Here is a 22,754-nt window from a genome sequence, read left to right as displayed (position 1 = left end):
TCTTTGAATGTTGAAAGAATGGGGTGAATTGCCTTAAGATTAAATATACTACGTTCAATTCGGATATTTATTCAGACAAAAGAGGTTGCTTAATGACAAGTCAAGATTTTCATACCATATTCAGCATCCAATGAAGCCGACGGGAGTCTGATGGAGATATGGAGTCGTAAGTTGGCAGTAAAGAAAAGGTAGGCTTGAAAGTTGAGCTGGGTAACATGTAAATTTAACACCTGATGCGGGCTTGGAAACTATACTTCATCAGCTCATGCACATCGCCCCTCCTTGATGAATTCACTCGATAAGGTTGCAATTAAAAGTGAGCGCCAAACCTCTTTTTTTGAAGAAATTGATTTGACCAAATACATAAATAAATGCAAACCAAGTGATGATTGGATTGTAAGGTTTTTGTTTGTATCCTTTTACACTTCAATTTCTGCATCTAAAAAAGTGAAAGAATCGAAAAAGGAAATATGTAGAAGGTTTAATTCTTTAGATTGATTACCTGTGTAAGATATCTTGTTTTTTTGTTTATAGGATAGGATATATCTTTTTGTATGTGTGTACCGAATTTAAAAGTTAAAAAATACTTTGGGGTGGTTCCTTGAACTTTGATTTCACTTTTTGGATTAAAAGATTTTAATTTTACAAATTTGGTAATCAAGAAAAAGTGGAGTTTAGTTTGGATTGCCTTATCTTTTACCGTTTTACCATTTTACCATCCTCAATTACCATCACCCATCACCCATCATCCATCATCATCGTCACCTCAAACCTATTCATAGATTCCATCATATCTTCGTCTCAGAAAATAAAGTCATGTTTAAGCTTTTGAATCTAATCTTCATCGGTTCTCTTTTCGTAAATATCGGATTGGGTATTGATCTTCAAAAACGACAAGATTTAAGTGGTTTACCAGGTTGTGGTCAATCTTGTTTAGTTACATCACTTACGACTAATAGTGGAGGTTGTTCTCAGGTAAATCCATCTATTTACAATCTCTTTCTTATCATAATCAAGTTTACCATACTCATTATGAACCTTGTACTTGCTTTTCTCAATTAGACCGACTTCGCTTGTCTTTGTAAAAGTGAAACTTTTCTTACTGCTTCTACGAAATGTTATGGAACGGATTGTTCGGTAGCCGATTCAGCTGCTGCTACTGCTTGGGGTGTTAAAGTAAGAAACGCTTTGGTTTCCAAACTCAAACGCGTTTACATCAGATTACTTATTTTGGATTTATTGATTCATTTTGTTTGGCTTAGACTTGTGCTTCTATTGGAATTACGATCCCTACTTCTGTGATCAGTCCGGCTAATTCTTCTAATGTTAACAATCCGACTACGAACAGTACTAGTAATACTGTGCCGATCAATTCTAATAACTCGGTTAGTCTTCACTTTGGTTATGATCTCCTTGGATTACGTTTCACCAAGCTTACGATTTTTATCATTGTCGTTTTCTTAGTCTACGACTGGGTCTTCTGCTAAATCGATTGGATCAATTGTTTCTGCTCCTCCATTCGAAATGATGTTATTCTTTTTGACTATCCTTATTTCATGTTAAGATGATCATCAGATTCTCTCCTTCTTGCCGACACTTTCATTTATATTTGAATGGTGGAAATTTCTTATCTTTTTTTCAAAAAATCTGATTTTTCCTTTTTGTATTAGTATCTTTGTTCTTTTGATAATTGAAAATCGATTGAGTATATGAGTAACTTATTGTTTGATTGATTGGTTTAGAGAAGATTTTGAGTGTGATATTCAGTTATGTGAGGCTAAATCTAAATAGATGGTATAGCCAGATACTCAGCTCAACTCAGCAATGCATAAACATGAGTTGGAATTGTCATAAAACATGATAGAGATCTTGTGCATAGACTGAGCTTCAACGCAGTGCAGTGCTCTAGCTCATCACCAATGTGATTGTGAGAAAAGACTGAAGGGAAGTCTAGTTAGTATAACTAAAGTGATGTAAATCACTATGGCCATAAGGATCAGAGCAAACCTGCTCGAAGTGACAGATAGGAAACGGCAAGTTTGATATCATCATGATCAACACAAGAGCAAATACAATAAATGACAATAAACTGAAGGGAAGCCTAGCTAGTATAACTAGAGTGATATAAATCACTATGGCCATGGGCATCACAGTAAACCTGCTCAAAGTGACAGATAGGAAATGAGATGAGGAAAAAAAGAAAGGTGACAAAAAGTCTAAGAGAGCGTTGTCTTCTTATACACTTAGAAGTTAGCAGTCACTACAAACTGATCATAAGAGATTACAAAAATATAACCACATCAGTAAGAGTGAGATGAGATCAGCAAGAGATAGATGTCCCAAATAGTAGTCATACATCAAGATCTCAATCATCACAAGACCCACCAGTGCCACACGGAAACCCCAAAAAATATCTGATAACAATCTTTCATTTCCCCTTTCTCAAAAACCATTCAAGTCGACGGAAGAGATATTTAATGTTCTTTCTAGCTGCTGTTAAGGCTTCCCCAAGTCCAACCTTGAATAACTTCCAATAATTTCCATAGCATTCAATCCTTCGATTTCGAATGTTCCACCACTTATTGAAGTAATAATGAGGGTCCTTGTATGGACTTTGAGGTGGCCCGTATGGATTTTGAGGTCGTTTGTACATCCATTTCTTTCTTGCTGAAGTCATATAAACATCAATCTTATCATAATCTTCCTGATCACGACTACAAATTTAAAAGATGAGTCAATTTTAGGACCATTTGTTGTAGTTGTGAAGCATTCGATCTATGGATCTTAACATACGCATTGGTGAATTTTCGTAATTCAGACTGTTTGAATTTGCGACTGAATCTCTTCGCTAACCAATCTCGAAATGCTTCTAAATCCTTTGGATTGTCTGCGAGCCACTCAGGGAGGTAGCGACGTTGTTCACTTGATTCGGTAATAGAAAACCAGATTATTTTTTCGGACGTGTCAGTTATGCCGGATCAGCTGAGAGCTTTAAAAAGTTGTGCTGAACACACCTTCGCACCTCGTCCACTGAGACGCTCTGCGCGTCAGTGGGAGACATGCGACTTCCAGTTGTAGGATTACCGGATTGGGTTTTATATCTCTGCAATGCTTGTGTGAAATGAGAATACAACTCAGGTGGTTTACGATCTTAAGAAAACTCACGTATGTTTCCGGAGCGTGCCACGCAACCAGATCCGACTTTATTTTATGTGGATCATGTTTTTCAATACCAGTTTGAGCCTGAAATGAGAAATTATTGTATGAAATCCTTTAGCCAAGGATTTCTATATATAGTGATATATATATAAATGAGAAACAGTTAGCTTACTGCCTTTTTTGCAGTGGCGTAATGTTCGGGAAATTGAGCACGATCATGTTGTCCAACTAGATCGTTGTGTAACAAGGGTTGGGTTATATGGTCTACTTGTGTCATTCGTTTTTCCAGATGGATTGGAAGCCTTCTGGGACCTGGACTCATCCTTTTTTCCAATCTACTCTTTGCAGCTTGACACGGCAAACAGAAAATGATCATCATATAAAGAAATTTGGCAAGTGTGGAAAGAAATCGCGACTCCCGTCTAGGCGCCTTTGGTTTAGAGGCCATTTTGTTGAAATCGCTTATCGTACCGCTTAGAAAGAATCAGAAATGAGTGTCGGAAAAAATCGTAGCGAATGAAAAGCCGAAGCTCTGCGTGGAGATGAGACGAATGTGATCAAATTGAAAAGAAACAATATATACCAAGACAAATGAGAGATTCTTTCTCTCTGATCTGAACTTTGGAGGTAGATAACGGATAGTGATAGGCTACCGGAGAGAATGATCTGAAAAAGAAAAAGAAAATTGAAAACCTGCTCCACTTTTACAGCCACGAGCTTCTCGATCGCAATGAATGACCAGCAGGCTGCTGGAGCATACAGAAGCTTCGACTTGCCCGTCAACGATATGGCGATCCTGAAGGACATCTTCATGAATTGTAATATTGCCTCATTGAAGTGAATCAGAACTTTCAGGCCTGTTCAAGTAATAATTGGATGCTGAGCAAGGCGTTTGAGTACCATAAAATCCGTAGGGATTGCGGGATGCGAGACCTCTGACAACCTTGAGGTTCAGAACACCTTCACCGCCACAGGAGTAACAGCTGCGTAGAACCCCTGATCTGATGATTGGATTGAAAGTCTCATCAATGAATGAGCTGAGGTGGAGAACATGATCATTGGATCGCGCGCATTGAAAGAGCACTCCACTGCCAGGAAGGTGTTTCTGGTTTTGGCGTATGCGTTCAGGATGAAACTATTTAATCACTTCATTGCGAACTGCGGCTCCAATCATCAGAGCCCTTAGGTTGTATATTCTCCTGATAATACTCGTCGCGGCCAAGAATAGCACAATTGAAATCCTATGAACATCATCCAACCTCAGATATGTACTGCGCACAAAAATGTCCATTTTGGATCTTGGCTCACACTTGGGATTTGTTCCAGCCAGCAGTATATTTATGAAGAACAAATAGTTTTTTTACAAGTAAGAGTTTCAGAGATGTGAAGACTGGAAGTGGTAAAGAGCAAAAAAGTGGGAGAGGTATAGTAGAGATCAAACAAGTGCAAGTTGCGAGATGAAATTGACTGAAAGTCACCTCTCTTCACCTCAACAATTTTAATTCTTCAAATCCTCATCAATGGAATCAATCTCATGGGAGATATCAAATATTTTAAACAAGTTCCTCCTGATCATATAAGAATGTTGTGATGCCATGATTATTTACAGCAATTTCGAAAATAAAAGTGGTTGTCGTGTTTTATTTTTTTATTTTTTTCATTTCCGCGGTTTCCAATCCTGCGGGAAAACCGCGGGAAAGGCTGATGGCAGTGTCGAGCTCAGTTGAACTGGATTGCTTGCTTGAAGCCAGCGCCACATCCATCCACACACAATTGGCCCATTCTCAACATGCCTGCTTCTCACAATTCACAGTCTTTTCGAAGTTTTAATCAATCACACCCATATCAAAGAACCATCAACTTCAACACTGCTCAACAGTCTCGTGGTTCGTATAGTGGTACATCTTCAAGCTTCTTCCATCCGGCTCAAGATTTGACTCGAGAAGCACCAACATTGCATGCACCTGGGCATCTCCCTTATCAAGGGTTCAGTCAGACCAGCTCAACCCCATTTCCAACATCACAACCATCAACCTCTTTTTCTTTCTCTCCACCTCATTTGAATGGAAGATCTGGGGTCTTAGGTTCAAATGTTATTGAAGTTGATTGTGAAGGTATGTCTTGTTGTTTATTCTCCCTGTAGATATTCAGTTTGACACTTTGTCTTCAGATTTGCCGCCTCCACCTGTTTTGAATGGAACATCTCAGGACTTGGGTTTCAATGGTGTCTCGGTTGACTGTGAAGGTATGTCTTGTTGATTATTCTCCCTGTAGATATCAAGTTTGACTCTTCATCTTCAGATTTCTCATCTTTGAAAACCACTGAGCTGGCTTTCAAAGTGCACGTTGAGGTCTTTGTACCAGATGAACCTAACGAAGACGCTCAATCTAGCCGATCACGGGCCAAGAGGTCAACAAAGGCTTCAGGACCGATTTGGCCCACCTACACCCCCCTCAAGAATGATTGGGAGATTCGAGTATCAGTAAATGATGATACCGATCTCGAACTTTTCCGTTCTTTGATATTCAGTCAATGTGATTTACTCGAGGCAAATATCTCCGAAGCCCTTAACTTCGCACTCTCAGAGGGCGATCTGAAAGTTACTGGTTGGATCCATGCCCACAAGAGCTTCCTCAAGAAAAACGAGTTTGAAATCATGTCTGAGGCTGCTTATAACAATTTCATTACAGCTTGCCTCGAGTGCCCGAAGCAATCCATGCATTTGAATTTTGTACAGGCAAATCCAAAGACTAAAAAGGCAAAGGAGAACAATGTGAGTCCTTTTTAATCATTGTGATTGGGGTTGGTTTTGACAAATCAATCTGCAGGCCGAAAAAGTAGCTCGAAATCTTGCTCGACTCAAGCAAAGCCGAGCCCAAGGAGCCCATCATAGGCAGGCCACACCTGTAAGTTATTCAAAAATTTGATTTCGAATGCAGCTGAATGTCTGCTGTCCCATCATAGAACGATCTTGATGATTCGAACGAGGCTCGTCTTCTGAAGGCAATTCAAGACCTCACTACACGCTTCACAAAGAGTGAAGCTAATGGTGAAAGCTCAATTCGAGTGATCAATCCAGAAAACAAAGATGAATTGCAGAGGTTGAATACAAACATGATTAAAATCTGGGCTCAAGATATTGTACGTGATTTTTGTATCCTGGTTCATATGAATTACTAAATCCCCTGTTTCAGGTGAATGAAGTTCCAGGTGTGAGCCTTGTGATGCCACCACGTCGAAAAGGCTGGAAGTGGATCTCCATAGATGAATACAAAAAACAAGAAGCCGAGATCCTTCAGGCTAGAGTATCTCGACTTCCTGTTCCAGCAAACACTTCCTACCCCGCTGCAGTACAAGAACCTTTTCCCTTCCGAAAAAAAGCAATGCCTATCTTCATGTCTGAAGGTCAAAAGGAATTTCCTGATAATAGAGACTTTGTGAAGGCTTCTCAAGTGTTTGAAAGCGAAAGCAACTGTTTGTTCTTCTTGGATTTTACTTTGGAAGATTTACGATGGGATTGGGTGCGATCAAAGATGACAACTTTATGATCTATCTGAAATTCACTATGTACAAGTATCAATAGCGACTCTACTTGGTCTCTCTGATCGGTCTTCAGTTTGTTGTATCAATCTGACCTCAATAGATGAGTATTTTGTCTCTGCTTTTTCATCCCTATTAGTAACTCTTTGTCTCGGTCTCCAGTTGTCTGTATCCATGTGATCTCAATGAATGAACTTTTTGTCTCAGTTTTCCATTTGTCTCATTTCAGTTTTTGTTTACTTCTCAATTTCAATGTCAATAGTTTGTCTTGATTTCATTGTCAATAGTATCGACTGATAGTTTCCATTTAGAAATTCATCTAGAAATCTTAGAAAAACAAATAAAAAAGTTGTTTATTATTGTTTGGCTTTCATCATGAGTAAACCGAAGTAAACTTTTCTTCATTACATACTTTATAGTGGATGAAGAAGTAGAAAAATCAAGGAAAGAAACACAATCAGAAAAATTGACTCGGGCCAATTGATGAATTGAGTACAGATTTCTACCAAAGTCATACAGAATTGCAAAGATTCAAGGAAACAATCAAATAAGAAAAGTTGACCAATCGATTATAAGAAAAGTTGACCAATCGATTATAAGAAAAGTTGACCAATCGATTAAATTTACGTTAAATTCAGTACATTTGAAAGACTTGATTTTGATTCTGAAGAAGACATGAAAAGAGTGGTTGATCAAGTTGATTGACTTGAGAGAAAGATGAAAGTTGACCGATCGATTTAAATTCAGTACATTTTGAAAGACTTGATTTTGATTTGGAAGAAGACATGAAAAGAGTGGTTCTCGAGTTGATAGACTTGAGAGAAAGATGAAAGTTGACCGGTCGATTTAAAATCACTACATTTTGAAAGACTTGATTTTGATTTGGAAGAAGACATGAAAAGAGTGGTTCTCGAGTTGATAGACTTGAGAGAAAGATGGAAAAGCATTGTTTGACTTAGTTTTAGATTTTATCGATGTAGTGGGTGAAGCTGATGATAAGATCAAATAATGTGTGACCTCTTTTGAATGTTTCAAAGATTTGAGTCGGACCGATCAATCAAATGAACACAGACTTTCATAAAAGCCAAGAAGAGTTGTAGAGAGGAACCATTAGCTCCCGAGTAAATATGAATCGAACAGCTTCTTCAATAGCCTCGATCATTTCTTCTGGCATCAAACCTTGTAAAAATTGAGTGCGACGAAAATAAGCCTTCAAAGCACTGAACGCTTTCTCGATAGGATTAAAATCAGGCGAGTAAGGTGGAAGGTAGATCAAGCGGATCCCACGCTCTTCACACAGCTCCTCGATTCTCCCTCCGTGATGAATACGGGCATTATCGATGATCAGAACCGAATTTGAAGATGGATATGGATTCATTTTTGGCAACTGAGACAGATGCCAGTCAGCAAGTGATGATAACTCCAAAATCTTTGAAATGATGACTCAAAAATGTTCAAATAGACGTACCAGATTGAATTCAAGAAAGTCTTCAAAATCATCACGAAGGTAACTACCCTCCTGACACGAGACAGCTAACAGTCCATCCAAACAGACAGCTGGCAAAAGAGAGTACCGGATTCCCGCACGAGTTTGTTTTTGGGGTGTAGTACGATATCCTCGGATTGCTCGTCCATATTGCCTATATACCTCTCGTGCAGCAACAGCGCTTTTGTCTAATATGTAAGACCACGTTAGTGAAAAAGAGGTGAATGAGAGAGGTGAAAATCAACAAACTCGCCTGCAAATACAAGCATATCAGCATCTAGATTGGCAATCGAGTTAATGTAAGCTGCCCTCTTGACCGGACATTGAGCTGGATGGACGGTTTGAACCTTCTTCCGAGTCAAGTTGAGACGATCAATAAGATCATCGGAAATAGTTGACAGGTTCGTATGCAGGCCGGTTTCGTTGTACACTAATTCTTGGACTTCATCAAGATAAAGTGTTGGGTCAGCGGAGATCAAGTCGGCCATGAATTCACGTTCTTCATCTGTGAATGTGAGGGGACGTCCACGTTTCTCGTAATCTGATGCGCTGCGAACTACAGCTAGAGTAGATTCGTATAGATGTTTCCATTTGGTGAGGGTGTCCACGTGTACTGAAGATCGCAAATGACGTTTGACTGCTGGTCGACTCATACCTTCGGACATTAGAGTGATAGCCTGCACTTTGATGTCGGCACTGTATCGTGGCATTCTTGTTTTCGTCCAACTGGCATATTTTGTGAGATGTGGTGCGGTGGGGGCTTGGAGGAAGTGCTTGCGAGTAGAATTTGGATTTGGAACACGAAGCCCTGGAGGCTGGAGCAGGCTATACTGCTCCCAATCCGGATTGATAGCCCAATTGGGTAAAATAAATTACCCGCGGATATGAAAAAAAAAAAAGAAAACACAACAACCACTTTTATTTTCGAAATAGCTGTATAACATTTTTGTTTCATTAATCTGGTGCTCTTGTGATGTTATCATTTTTTGCAGGTGCCACATCACTCAACATCAGAGAATTTGCTTTATACTGAGGAATTTATTTTCCAAAACTCATTTCCCACAACAATGCCAGAGATTTCCTTTTGCTTACCAAATCTTGTATCCAGTAGCAAATGGTACCTGTGCCAGTCTATCTTTCAGAGCCCTTCTTAGCCTATGGGGTAGCTACCTGCAGGCATGATTGAGTGGAATCCTCCGTGCTTCTAAACTATTTTTATGCGCTTGGATTTCTGGATCTATATCCAAGATAGCAGATATAAATATGAGGAAACTGCAAAAAAGTGGCCAATCACTAAAAATAATGGGCCGGATACCTTATGGCCAAGTAAAGCATTCACATTCCTGTGACTTTAACTCTTCACTGGTTCACAAGTGTCGAAAGGCCTTTTGCTTCACACGATGAGTCTTTGTTTTTGAGAGTGCTATAATGCTTTGAGTGATAATAATCTTGGAGGAAATACAGCTAAGAAACCATGCAATCTTGCTCATTCACTCGTAAGACTGGGAGTACAAATCTGTTTCCACGTTCTTAAATTGATGCTTTAGACACCCTCGTCTATACCTTTGAAAACAAAAACAAAAACAGCGAATTTTTTACAAAGTGATCATAAAGATGATCAGAAGATCGGGCGGAAAATGAACCTTAGAAATTCACAGCCCAAAGATGCATCTTCGATATGTCAACTTACTCGAAAATAATTCAGTATGAGCAAGAGTAAGAAATGGATGACCTACAAGGAGAACACAAGATGGCGCTTAATATATCAGACAAACTCAAGCATGATTATCATTCGCATCCAACGATCACAAACTTGGTCCTGACATGACAGAGTATCGCAATTCAGCCCAGGATGGCGGCATAACGTCTTGCTAACCAACTAGGCACTGGCTCTCGAGAGACACTTCTCACTCCTAATCCAACTGCACTAACAACACCTAACCAACCGAGACCCGTAGTCCAAGATCTTTCTGAGGCCTGGATGGAACGTCGTTTTTTAGAATGACCTGGACGATACTTGCTCCATAACTGATTGAATCCGACAAGGGTATGGAATGTGGCAAAAGAGACCAAGAGGCTGTACTTAAGGCTTGATAAGATAGGTTTCATTTGTAGATGATAAGATACGAAGAGGTAAGAGACTGGTGTAGCAGGGCGTAGACGATGGCTAAGAATGTGATCGGCCAGTAAAGGTAAAGTTATGTATGCTGTCAGAGCATGCCAAGTTCGTGGCATATATTCTCGTAGACGTAGGTAAAGACTACGTTTGGAAAGTGTACGTCGCTCGCTTGGGCTGAGGGTTCCTTCAGTGACTTGCTCTGATTCTTTGGCCGAACGTTCGAGGTCACCACGTAATTGTCTTAGACGACCAACCCGTGTGATCCTTTTGACTATCCCAACAATTATATGAACGCCAAGACTTCCCCAAACAATAAGAATTTCACGAGTTTTTGAATCTTGATACCAGACTCGGCCTAGAAGTTGAATACTGGATGCAGTTGGTTCGCCGGCTGAAATAAAGGCTGATATTGGAGCGGTAAGATGTACTACCATGAAGGAGCCGAATGATACTGAGCTGATGTCCTGAAGTGTGTCGAGAATAAAGTCGAGTTTGGTTGTAGCCATTTTGCGAGTGTGGATAATTTGCTTAACTGATCGATGGAATCAACTGAAACCACATACGAAAGTGACGAAGCTTGATGAAGGAGATTTGTGCCCGGAGCTGAGAGTCGAGACTCACCATCGGTCCTCAGCCGTCGCTGTCGGCCACACCCCGACACAAAGAGACGGGGTTATTTTTCAACATATGACCCGCGTTTGGCCGGGCTGGTGGCCATACCATACGCGCTCTTGCTAGGCTCTGCCTGCGAACTTCGAAGTGAATCATCAAACTTCACCAGCGCATCAAGATTCATCAAACCTTTGAACGATCAAATATACAATGTCATCAGATATTCAAATCGAGGGTCAGGAGGAAGGTTCATCGAGACGGGACGCACCTCGATTTTTGGGAGATGGCCTTGATGACGAAGATGATAACATTGACGCTCTTTTCGAAAATCTTGATGATGCCGATGAATTTGCTTTACCTGCACCAGTCGGTCACTCTCATATACTTCCAAAGGAACTTGCAAATAACATGATACTGAAACGACTTTACATTTGGATAGATAGATCATGAGGCAATGGCTGCTTCTCTGGCTCAAAAATCGATTCAACGCGTCAATCCCTTTGCAGCTCCAAGTGGAGATGATCCTCTGGCAGGCGGAGATGGAGATGGTACAAAATCTACTAGGATTCGACGTCCGACTGTCAAACTTGACGAAGATCGTTTATTGAATCATCCCGACGGGTTTCAAAAACTGATTCCCCTTGCCAAAGCTTTCAAAGCTGGCCCTAAGGGATCTGAAGTAAGCTTGAATGCTCGATCCACTTGCGAAGAATACCCTTGGAATGGAGCCCAAATGGATGATGTTCTCTGATGCTGTGTTCGACGACTTTCCTTACAACTCTTTTATCAATGGCTAGAAAGAAGATCTTGGCCGGGTTCTCAAGATGTACAGAATGTGGGCACATTTACTTTATCCCAAAGCGAAATTCCGAGACGCAATCGATACGATTGAAAAGCTGTGTCATAAGCGCCCATTGCAGGTATATAAATATCTTCCTATCAGTCTTGTGTATGTCTCACTGCAATCAATCAGGATCCCCTGATCTTGTGACTTGTCCTTTCTAGTCAGCTCTGAATGAATGGCGGGGAGAAGCTTTTCAAAGCTCAAAAAAGCGAAAAACGACATCCAACGAAGTGCAAGTGGACAAGGATTCAGCTGTTGAAAGGGTGGAACCGACTCAGCAACCTGCTTCTCCTAATCAATCAGCAACTCGGCCTCTATTCAGGCGACCTGAAGACGGAACAGACGACTTTGACATGGACCAAGATGAAGATTTTGATAGACTGCTTCAAGAGATGGACGTTCCAGCCTCTGCACCAGTAACCAACCAGGCTTCAGTTTCTCGACCACTTTTTGTGCCTGATCCGGAGGACGAGTTTGCCGAAGAAGAAGCTCTGATGAGAGAACAGGACGAAGCTGAGCGCAGGACAACAGCTCCTACTTTTCCCCGGGATCCCTCTACCAACAACTTGTCGACATCGTCAACTGGTGTAGAACAAGCCACTTTATCAGTCACTAATCCAATCCCTCAACCGCTGTTTGTGCCCGATCCAGATGAAGAGTTTGCTGAAGAAGAAGCTATAATGAGACAACAGGAGGAAGACACACTCAGATCGTCAGCTCCTGCGGCTCCGCCGGAGCCCTCCGCCAACAACTTGCCACCATTGCCAACTGGTGTAGAGGAGCCCACTTTACCGGCAACCAACGAGACACCACTTTTTGTGCCTGATCCGGATGGAGAAGCTGCTGAAGATGAAGCTTTAATGAAAGATTATGAGAAAGAGACAGCCCCCACCGTTCTGCAGGAGCTCGCCACCAACAACCTATCTTCATTACCAACAGTCGTAGAAGGCGCTACTAAGAACACGGCCCCAACCGACACAAGTAAAGGTGGCCAGGATGCCGATCATGATTGGGAGGATTTGTATACATGAACTCTGTAGTCTTATCATCGTGCCCAGATGCACATGTGATATTAATGTACTTGAATTTTCCCTGGAAATGGATTGGACACTGTAGAGAACGAAGCATCATGTCGGTGATTTCGTGCCCAAAGGTAATTTCCTGGACCTGATTTGTCAGGTCAGATCTCCCTTGTACACAAACTCATGGCTCCAAGCATGATTGCTACCTTCTCAAAGTTACATCACCGCTGATGCCAAGAGAACCTTTGCCTTTAGCCATTGGTGGTGTCTCACAAGTGGATACATGTGCTATGATAGATTGGGATTCGCTCAAGCCTTTCAACACTTGTGAAATAAACACAAGAAGGTATCTGTTGAAATCTCACAAGTATAACTGCTCATCACTTCTATCATATACCACATGCTTCCTAGGTGTATATAATCTAGAAGCAGCTTTTGAAAAATAATATTCCTGACAATTTGCGCCTGGGAAGGGGTTAAGGACGCTTCATCACTGATAAGAACCTCATTAGTAGACTCTTTGTGCATTAAGACTAAATTGTATATACTGAAGGAATGCTTCTGACTTGGTATCTGAAGCTTTTACAACCTTGTATTGAAGATGATTTGTTGTAACACGAGGTAGCTTTCATTGGCAACTTCACTCTTGTTGTTATATTACTGAGTATGCTACTTAAACCTATATGGCTCAGTCAATCTTGCTACATTGCTTCATCTGTAAGTATTGTATGATCTCTCAGATAAGGTGAGATTAGTGATATCCATGTATGTTGTCAAAGGGTGTTTAGTATGATGGAATCCCACTACAAATTAGATAAGGAACATTTCAAATGTTTCAAAAATCCAATGCTACATGAAAGATGAAATATACGGGGGGGGCATGATCAAAAAGCTTGATAACCTGGCCTGAGGCTGGGTATATAATTAGAATTGATAACAGTTGCCTAGTTATGTATGTGGTGAATGACATATCCATAGCAATTAAAATTGTAAATGGATGTACCACCTCAAGAGTCCTTGTAAGTCGATGAGATGATGCGAGATCTGTGTAGAGTCACGTGAGTGTAGAGCATCTGATAATAAAGCCACCAGACTTCAGCCTTTGGGGTAACAGTGGGAGTTTTGTCAAGTTCCAAAAATTGACTGGAAATTTTTGATCCATAAAAAAGTCAGGGGATATCAACATACCTTTGTATCATGGCCTATCTTGGAAAACTTCAGCGGGAAGAGCTGGAATATCTTGAGCTATTCCAGAAACTTTTCGTGTAGAAGCATGTGACATGTTGGATATAGAACGACGAATTCCCTGGTTTAAGTGCTTTATCATGGATAGCTTAGGCCGAGCCTGAGGTAATGGTGGGATAGAAACCCTTGCTGCTGAGCGATGTGCTAGTGTGCCATAAAGGGAATTATCTGACATGAAGGATGAGTGATTGGAGGCGTTTTGTGGAGGAATGGTTTTTTTCATCATCAAGGGATCCATGACCATACAGGTATCACTTGAAAGTCGATACGAAGGTTCATATACAGGGCCATCTACTCTTAAAGTCATCGCACTTGATCTCGCTGATTTGTGTACGTAGCGAGTCGAAAGTCGCGTGATATCGAAGGATTGAGCTGGGCTTGAAATGAATGAGGAAGCTCTATTACAGTCTGCAAGATAGAAAACTTGGCGTGGTGTTGATGCGCGAAAGGAAGTTCTGTCCACTTGTAACTCATTAGGGTTTTCGTATAACGATGCTGGTTCCGATGCTTCATATAACGATGCTGGTTCCGATGCTGGATTGTTTGATGATACATCTGAAAAGTCGTGTGCGTCCCGACGGCGACTTTTTTGGATCCTCAACAATAAGACTATGACCGACAGTCCTATAAGGGCCAACAACACCCCCAAAACAAGGAATGTTATCGCTACTGGTCCAAAGTGGGATGCGGAGGTGAGATCTTTGGTAGATTTGGCAGTCGCAGTGGGAGTGGCGGGTCCAAAAACAATCTGTATACTGTTCACCGGTAGACCCAAGCTTGTTTTTGTTCCAAGAGAACCAGAAACTGGAATGCTATAGGAAGTCGGGCGGTTGGAAGGAATCGTAGGGTGTGAAGATGTTGTGGGTGACGTCGAAGCAATGTGTGTAGCCGTAGGAGTCACAGAACTAACGCTCGCAGAGCTCACTGAGACTGTTTGTTTTGCGTGTCTGCTGGTCGAAGAAGTAAGATAACTAAGAGATGGAAAGCGGTGTCAGAAAATTTTACATGTCAAAGTCTGGACGAGGCGTATCGAGACAGATGCAGGATAACGCACGTTGTCATTGTATCCCGAAAAATGAGCCAAATTTGATTGGAGCTATGTCTGATGTTAAAGGAGCACGAGTGCGATATCTGGTGAAGTGGACAATGATTGTATATGGCGGGTTGAAAATGGATATCCGTATAGAGCTTCGAAAGCGAGAAAAAACCAAGGATGATAGAGTCAAGCCGCTTGAAGGTACTGATTTCTTATGAAGCGACCAGGTTCTTAGCAGTAAACCGAGTTGCGCTCTAGATGAACATAATTTTCATGTCAAAGACATTCAAAGTGGGGAACGGACTTCCGTTTTGGTGGAATGATCTGATTCTGAGCAATTTTGAAAGAGATGATTATCAGTACCCAGAGTCAGACGTCAATTTGGCAACTATAATTTCTTGTTCCGGATGAAGACTGCGCTCTACCAGAAGCTTTGATGACAGCCTGCTTATGAGCCTAAGGACACGGCTCCAACAGACACAGGTAGAGGTGGCCATCATGCCGATCGTGATTGGCATTATTTGTACTTAACTTCCTAGTCTTATCGTCGTGCCCAGATGTCACTGTGACAATAATGCAATCAAGCTCTTCCTGGAAAGGGTTTGAACCCTGGAGGTATGATGCATGATCATGTTTCAAACGGTAAACATTTGGCATTACGCCTGAACTCGCGGAAAACATGCATGGTTGATGCCTTGCACACGATACCTCTTGATGGCAGATAATAACTTTCAGTAATTGATCATAGGTCACGTGTGCAGTGAAATGAGTTTTCTTCAACTTGGATAGTACTTGTGAAGAAGAAGAAAATGGGGATATCTTGTGGGAACTCCGAAGTCTACCTGTGAGCCACATTCACATGTTAGGTTTTCCCTTTGCAGATGATCTACAAGTTGCCCCCGCAAAAGGATCTCGACGTGCTGTCCACAGGACAGAGCTGGGCCCTATTGAGCATTGAGAAGAATCTGATGAGTGGATTCTATTCATCTTCCACAATGTGGCCAAAATGTGCATGGTGAAGGGAATGTGCGACTTTGTAGTGTCATTGGGTTCTAATGTTCAAAGAGGCTCAAGGGCCAAGAAAGTTAATGAGAGACATTGGTGTGGTGATATGTTTTCGAAATATTTTGTATAGAAAAGCTCGTGGATCTGGAGCGTTCGGAGCGGATATCTTCCGTTGAACATCACTCCTTTTGAATAAGACTGGAACACTTATAAAAATTATTTGGAGGTCTACTGTTGCTTTGAGATTGACGTTACAGAGTGGGATGATGAAACCTGCCAGTCTGAGGGTATAACTTCATGGATGTGTATTGCATCAATTCTCAAATAAGGCGAGGATAGTAATTTATACTTATACGTTCAAACTTGTTTGTGATGAATTTCCACTATCAGCATTTCAAATGCTTTCAAGTATTAGATGCTACAACAAAGGCAAAATCTACAGGAGGGGGATAATGAAAACTTTAACGACCCGCTCTGGTTTAATGGTTATACATGATGGAAGTAGCATAGTTGCTTGATAGATGACATGTCCATAAGGTTGAAGAGTATATTATATGCAAATATTGTATCTGGGTGAAACGCCTCAGGAATACGAGGGCGAGGATGATGTTGACATGGTGGGGGGTTTTATAAAGCATCTGATGATAAGATCAAATGTCAGATTTTTTAGCAAGTACTGTTTTTTTCTTTGACTGGCTTGACTACAGAATCGTAATGGGTGGAAAAGTCTGAGGGTATCAACACACCTTTTGATTGGGCCCTAGTATCTCGGGAACGTTCAGAAGATGGACTTGGAAGGTCTTGAGATATTCCGAAGACTGTTTGTCCAGAAGCAAGGGACATGTCGGGCATCGAATGATGACTATCTCTACTCGTATTTTTCAAGATGGCTGGCTTAGGCCGAGGTAATGGTAGGTTAGAATGCCTTACTGGTGAGTTATGTGCCGTTATGTCAGGTAGGGGATGTTCATTTGACGTGAAAGATAGATGCTTAGAGGGGGTTGGTGGATCACGCAGATTCTGCATCATTAATGGATCCAAAACCATGCAAGTATCACTTGAAAGTCGATATGGGGGTTCGAATGAATGACCATCTTTGGTTAAAGTGATCCGGGTTGACCTGCGTGGTTCGAGAACGTAGCGAGCCGAAACTCGCATGATATCAAACGATTGGGCTGGGCTTGAGATGACCGAGGAAACTCTATGGGAGTTGGAGAAGTAAGAGCCACGGCGTGATGTGGATGGTCGAAGGTGATGTTTTTTAGCCTGCAACTCATCAGGAGTTTCACACAATGATGCTGGGTCCAAGAAAGGTGGTTTGTTTGATGATCCATTTCCAAAGTCAAGTGCGTCTCGACGGCGACCTTTTCCGACTTTCAACACTAAGACTATGGCTAACAGTCCTATAAGGCCTAACAGCACTCCCAAAGCAACCAATGCAATTGCCACTGGTCCAAAGTGGGATTCAGAGGTAGGATCTTCGGTAGGTGTGGCGGTCGCAGTGGGAGTGGTGGGTCCAAAGACAAGCTGTATACTGTTCACCGGTAGGCCCAAAGTTGTTTTTGTTCCGAAATCACCAGAAATTGAAGAGCCAAAAGGCTGCGGACGGTTGGAAGGGATTATGCTGTCTGAAGAGATTGTGGGTGATATCGAAGCAATGTCTGTAGCCGTAGCAGTTATAGAACTGATGGTCACAGAACTCACTGGGACTATGTGATTTGTGCGCCTATCAATCATAGATTTCGGTGGCCATAAAGGTAGGAAGCAATGTCAGGATCTTTTGAAGACTGCGTGAGAAGTATCGAGAAAGAGTCAAGGAAGCGCACGTTGTCATTTTATCCAAACAATGAAGAGATTTGATTCGAGGTTCGTCTGATGTGTGTAAAGGAGCGTGGGTACTGAAGTGGATGAAAAGGTGAATATATGGTGATTTGAAAGTATAAATATTGAAGGCGAGAAACAAGAAGAGAAAATAGATGTCAAGCCACTTGAAGGTTATAATTTCTTATGAATCGACCAGCGTCTTGAGAGCAAACTGATTTGCGCTACAATGTGCAATATTCTCATGTTATAGGGATCCAAAGTTTGGCAACAAGCCGTGTGTTAGTGGAAAAATCTCTATCTATTTTGGAAGGGAATAATGACGGACGCGAATCGAAAGCTACCTCGAGGTTGAAGAACTTGAATGAGAAGTAAGCCGGTCTGACTGACGAACTTAATTTTATTCTAGCCCCAATTTTCCTCGCTCACATGGTGTAATCTTCAATCAGTTTGTTGACTAACTAGATTGTAGGACTGACCTGGGTGTAGATTCAAGTGTTAAATCGGATTAGGAATAAATTGGTGGTAGCCCCTTGTTAGATTTGGTCTTATGTTGATCTTTTCACTTTGACCGTACCGCAAGCACAATCTATGTTAGAGACATTACCCTTCAATCCGGGATAGTGTGTCTGCAGCCCGCCCTCGGAGCAGAAAAACTTTGACATACTATGCTATATTTCTTTTTTGCATACGCCTCCGAGCAATACACATCCTTGACTCATGAGAAATTACCCAAGCAACTCGAAAGGAAATCTTTCTCTTGCTGAGCACTTGCACTGATCCATCAACTTACACAAGCTTAATTTTTTGGGCTGGTCACTCGACGAGGAAGGGCTTAATACATCTACCTGAGTGAGACCGATCAACATGAAAAAATAGATGATGAATTTAATGTCCCATTGGAGCAAGAAGATTTTACAAAATACATACACCATGAAGATTTTGTATCACAATAAATCCTTACTCCACTTCCTCGTCACTCACAAGTTTTTGGTCAAGGTTTGCAATGGGTAGCTCATTCAAAATCGAAGTGTCGAAGGCTTTTTATGTGCAACCGCTTTGGACGGAATACAATTGGATTCAGGCTCCGCCGGCTCGTTCTCCATAGCCCTAGTCATATCTTGAAGCTATGGTCGGAGAAATTCAGATATTGATCCCTATGTCTACCTGGCTCATGATGTCCTTGAGGGGCACGAGCTTTCTGATCGAGTAAGAAGAAGACAAGTTCAATCGACACAGCTTACGCCTGCGTCAGGATTCTACAGCTCGTACCGTCATGTTCATTTTCACTGGAGACACTTTTCAAAGAAGCCCAGACGAGCATTGCGAACAAAAGCATGGTCAAGTAGTTGTGGTTCAAGGCCTTGCCAATACTCGACGTGCCATCCCCCAAACTTTGCACACGCACGCCTGACTTGGTCTTTGTACTCAATTACATCAAAGGCTTTCCTCAGACTGATGTTGAGGATCTGATGACGAGACATGTATGGATCATCATCTCAAGATCCATATCCCGATCTGTTGTTTGTGATTACGATCTTGTCTCTGAACCTGAGCTGACCAATGTAGCTCTGATCCGACGGTCCTCTTTGCACTTCCATGGCAATTACGGAACTTCATCGGTCGACTCCAGAGTCCACATTCTCTCTCACTTAACCAAGTCCCCCCGCCGAGACCGACCGCGGTTTGGTGGCGCTTGTGTTAATCTAGACGTCCCCTTTGCTGCGCGAATTTCAGATCGGCGAGTCCACCTTGATGAAAAGATCAAGGTCATCGGCTAGTGTGAGCAGATCATGCGAGCCCTTCAGACATTTACCGGGGCTTCTTGCATGCCTGATGCCTGTTGGAAGCGGGGCTGAGTTGCTCACACTCTTCTCAATTTCTTAAGTCTTGACCATCTTTGAACCAATCTAATTCGGAGAACTGGCAGACCGATCTGAATGATGAGTGTAACTTTTCAAACCTCCTCAGGGCTAGCTCACCTGTGTGTCATCCAACGTTTGCCTTGCCACATATTTGAACACTTGTGATCGATGACTCGATAGCTTTGTGGTATGAAAGGAACCGGATTAGCAAGATATATGCTTTAATCATCAACTATTAGCAAGACCAACGGTCTAAACTAATAAGCTATGTATATTATTGCAGTCAGGTCTCCTCACAGGTGACATTTTCAACTCGCCGAAGAAAATGATTTACCAGTAGTATGAATATCTACTTCGCCCAACATCTGACTAAATCAGGAGAGTTATGATGTAGTACTTTGTATGGTTTCAACTGACCAAGCGCATTTAACTTCATTTACCCCAATTACCCCTCATGAATAATTAAGAGTATTTTATCATTAGTGAAGTTATCAACTGGACTGCTTCTCAATTATCATTCTCTTGGCTTCTTAGTTCCTTACCGTGCCTCTATCACTTTGTTCTTATAAAATCCAACCTTGCTTTCTTGGTCTTTGCGCTTCAACCAACACCGTCTTTACACATTCTTCAACATATCCAAATAGTTCTAGCGCTTATATTCTTTTTGCAAGAGTCCGAGCCACTCACTTTTCGAAAGCCTTACCATTCTTTACCCGTTTACCATCCTTTGTACCTTCAACTTACTTCAAGCGTCCCCCTCTTTTCGAGTGGATCATTAGCCTTTGCTTTTTCATCGCTTCATTGCACACCAGTCCAATTTTATATTCAAAAGACAGTTCTCGCATTCACATCTCCATTTCATCATGGTCATGTCAATCTTAACATTGGTTCCTTTCATCTGGATCGCCGCCCTCACCTTGCCTTCTGAGGCCCGAACCTTACCGTTAGTCTTATCATTTTTTATCACTCAAGCAGCAGCAAGTATCTGACTCCTCTATCTATGCAGCACATCGGTCAAATTGCACCGGCGTTTCACATTCGTGGCACATGCTCCACCTCAAGACTGGTCAACCGACTCTTTGGAGGATTATGACCAATACCATTTCCGATTTTTATCGATTGGGTGTCATCAAAAGAAGACCATCGATGACAAATTTTTTGAAGCATGCTGTCACCCCCGCATGAAATCTGATGATCTCTCCAAGATCCCAGTCCAATGTCACCTATCTCCACAGAGGTATTTTTCTTTCATCTCTACATTCACGGCTCATTTATCATATTTATTCACACTTCTCTGTACACGCTTTCTTTAGCATGCTCGCTGCCCACAACTATATCTTGAAGTCCACCAACTACCGAGGTGAAATCAGCTCTGGCGTCGGAACACCAGTATATGTCACCAACGGTACCGTAGAGCCTATGAAGCCCACTGAGGTATGTTTCTGTCTTCAAAGTGCCCTCACGTTCATAGCTAATTTTGCACATTCTCGTGCTTGATGCTTTTCTCAGAACCGCTCTGCTTCTGAGCCTCCCACGCCTGACCAGCTCAAGGATCTCTTACAAGCCCAAAAGAAAGTTCAAATTCTCAACGAGCAATACAAGAGCCAAGGAAACGGCACCTCATCAGCACTGGCAGCCCCTGTCGTTACAGACCATTCGACTCAAGATATGTCGTCCAGTGAAAACAGCTCTTCCCAAGACATGTCTCCCAGCGACAACAGTTCTTCGAAGATGGCAACAGCACCTACAGTTTCGAAGGCTCTCCTCAAAGATGCCACCAATGTACCCATTTCCAACTTGACTTCTCAGACTGAGAAGGCCACCGACGCAGTCGCCAAACAAGTATCTGACGATGCCGCCGCTCAGAAAGCCGCTGCTGAGGCTGCTGCCAAGAAACTCGCTGACGATGCCGCCTCTCAGCAAGCTGCCGCTGCCGCTGCCGCCCAAAAAGCCGCTAGCGATGCCGCCGCCAAGAAAGCTGCCGACGATGCCGCTACTGCCTCAAAGCAAAAATCTGACGACGCTTCCACAAAAAAATCTTCAGATGACTCAGCCTCTACCCAGCACGATGCCAGTTCAGCCGGTAGCTTATCAGGTGTTTCACAAGTCTTCGGTTCAGATGGTGACGCAAAGGGTACATACTTTTACCAGGTATGTCTATTTTTCTCCTCTCTCGTCTATCCATGTGATCCATAGAAAGTTAACATGTATTTTCACGACTTCTAGGAAGGAGCAGCTGGTGCTTGTGGAAATGTCAACTCCGACAACACTCCGCTGGTTGCTTTACCTACAGACATGTATGCGGAAGGAAAACATTGTGGCAAACAAGTCATGATCAAAAACACCGCCAATGGTAAAACCGTCATTGCCAAAGTCCAAGACATGTGTCCTGGGTGTCCATCTTCCACATCTCTCGATGTAAGTCACTTCGCACACTTCTATCCGTCAACAACACCGTCCTGACTATTTCTTCATGACCATAGCTTTCTACCGGTGCATACGATGCCCTCGGATCTCAAGCTACTGGTGTATTACCCATCCAATGGGGCTTTGTTCAATCATAGGTTCCACAACCCATAAAACCAACTTACTTTACTTCTTCCTTTTCGTCTTATACATATCCGTTGACCGAAGCTTATTAGCACAATAACACAATTGTAACATACTTCTCCCTTGCGGTGAAAGTTTTTTTGGCTTGATGTTCGCCATTACACTTATCATTTTATATATATACCTCCGCTGGTGGTTTTCTCACTTATCATTCTCATCTTCTCATATAACCTGGTTGTGTGTATTAGAATCAATTTTCTTTTATCATTCTCATCTTATCTTTTTTTGGTTTTATCGTTTGTGGTCCTTTTGATGATTTGTTCAGAGTAGTAGACCTCACCTGACTATAATTTCGCTTGATCTGGTTGTATCAGTTTTCAGTACCTTGAAATTCACATCGTTCTGTGGATTTTCTTGTAACATTTTTTGACGCAAGTGTTTACTTCGCA

General features: G+C 42.0%; 7 protein-coding genes across 7 annotated transcripts; 3 read left to right on the top strand and 4 right to left on the bottom strand.

The window, feature by feature from the left end:
* Nucleotides 1–757: 757 nt before the first annotated feature.
* On the top strand, nt 758–1,714 carry MELLADRAFT_114961 (uncharacterized protein; the record flags this gene model as incomplete). Its single annotated transcript, XM_007403829.1, has 4 exons — nt 758–975; nt 1,063–1,176; nt 1,263–1,385; nt 1,465–1,714. The coding sequence occupies 4 exons, from the start codon at nt 817–819 to the stop codon at nt 1,561–1,563; spliced, it is 495 nt and encodes a 164-aa protein (XP_007403891.1).
* Nucleotides 1,715–2,428: 714 nt separating this feature from the next.
* Nucleotides 2,429–3,607, bottom strand: MELLADRAFT_101441 (uncharacterized protein; the record flags this gene model as incomplete). Its single annotated transcript, XM_007403731.1, has 5 exons — nt 2,429–2,714; nt 2,794–2,922; nt 3,015–3,103; nt 3,166–3,243; nt 3,332–3,607. The coding sequence occupies 5 exons, from the start codon at nt 3,605–3,607 to the stop codon at nt 2,429–2,431; spliced, it is 858 nt and encodes a 285-aa protein (XP_007403793.1).
* A 6,039-nt stretch (nt 3,608–9,646) lies between these two features.
* MELLADRAFT_73884 (uncharacterized protein) lies at nt 9,647–10,873 on the bottom strand (the record flags this gene model as incomplete). Its single annotated transcript, XM_007403730.1, has 2 exons — nt 9,647–9,829; nt 9,923–10,873. The coding sequence occupies one exon, from the start codon at nt 10,809–10,811 to the stop codon at nt 10,029–10,031; it is 783 nt and encodes a 260-aa protein (XP_007403792.1).
* A 210-nt stretch (nt 10,874–11,083) lies between these two features.
* MELLADRAFT_76389 (uncharacterized protein) lies at nt 11,084–12,954 on the top strand (the record flags this gene model as incomplete). The annotated part of the gene is made up of 4 exons (XM_007403830.1): nt 11,084–11,283; nt 11,357–11,596; nt 11,715–11,837; nt 11,923–12,954. The coding sequence occupies 4 exons, from the start codon at nt 11,128–11,130 to the stop codon at nt 12,790–12,792; spliced, it is 1,389 nt and encodes a 462-aa protein (XP_007403892.1).
* Nucleotides 12,955–13,272: 318 nt separating this feature from the next.
* MELLADRAFT_70543 (uncharacterized protein) lies at nt 13,273–15,279 on the bottom strand (the record flags this gene model as incomplete). Its single annotated transcript, XM_007403729.1, has 3 exons — nt 13,273–13,883; nt 13,972–14,999; nt 15,083–15,279. The coding sequence occupies 2 exons, from the start codon at nt 15,088–15,090 to the stop codon at nt 13,979–13,981; spliced, it is 1,029 nt and encodes a 342-aa protein (XP_007403791.1).
* Nucleotides 15,280–16,735: 1,456 nt separating this feature from the next.
* Nucleotides 16,736–17,806, bottom strand: MELLADRAFT_58758 (uncharacterized protein; the record flags this gene model as incomplete). The annotated part of the gene is made up of 1 exon (XM_007403728.1): nt 16,736–17,806. One exon carries the CDS (start codon nt 17,804–17,806, stop codon nt 16,736–16,738), a length of 1,071 nt encoding a protein of 356 aa, XP_007403790.1.
* A 2,570-nt stretch (nt 17,807–20,376) lies between these two features.
* Nucleotides 20,377–22,753, top strand: MELLADRAFT_76387 (uncharacterized protein; the record flags this gene model as incomplete). The annotated part of the gene is made up of 6 exons (XM_007403831.1): nt 20,377–20,698; nt 20,762–20,992; nt 21,069–21,189; nt 21,265–21,906; nt 21,982–22,173; nt 22,239–22,753. The coding sequence occupies 6 exons, from the start codon at nt 20,619–20,621 to the stop codon at nt 22,317–22,319; spliced, it is 1,347 nt and encodes a 448-aa protein (XP_007403893.1).
* Between the last annotated feature and the right edge of the window lies 1 nt (nt 22,754).

This window comes from Melampsora larici-populina, assembly GCF_000204055.1.
Source record: "Melampsora larici-populina 98AG31 unplaced genomic scaffold MELLAscaffold_1, whole genome shotgun sequence".
Classification (NCBI taxonomy): domain Eukaryota; kingdom Fungi; phylum Basidiomycota; class Pucciniomycetes; order Pucciniales; family Melampsoraceae; genus Melampsora; species Melampsora laricis-populina.
Note: the sequence above shows the minus strand (reverse complement) of the source record. Positions and strands in the feature narration are given on the sequence as shown.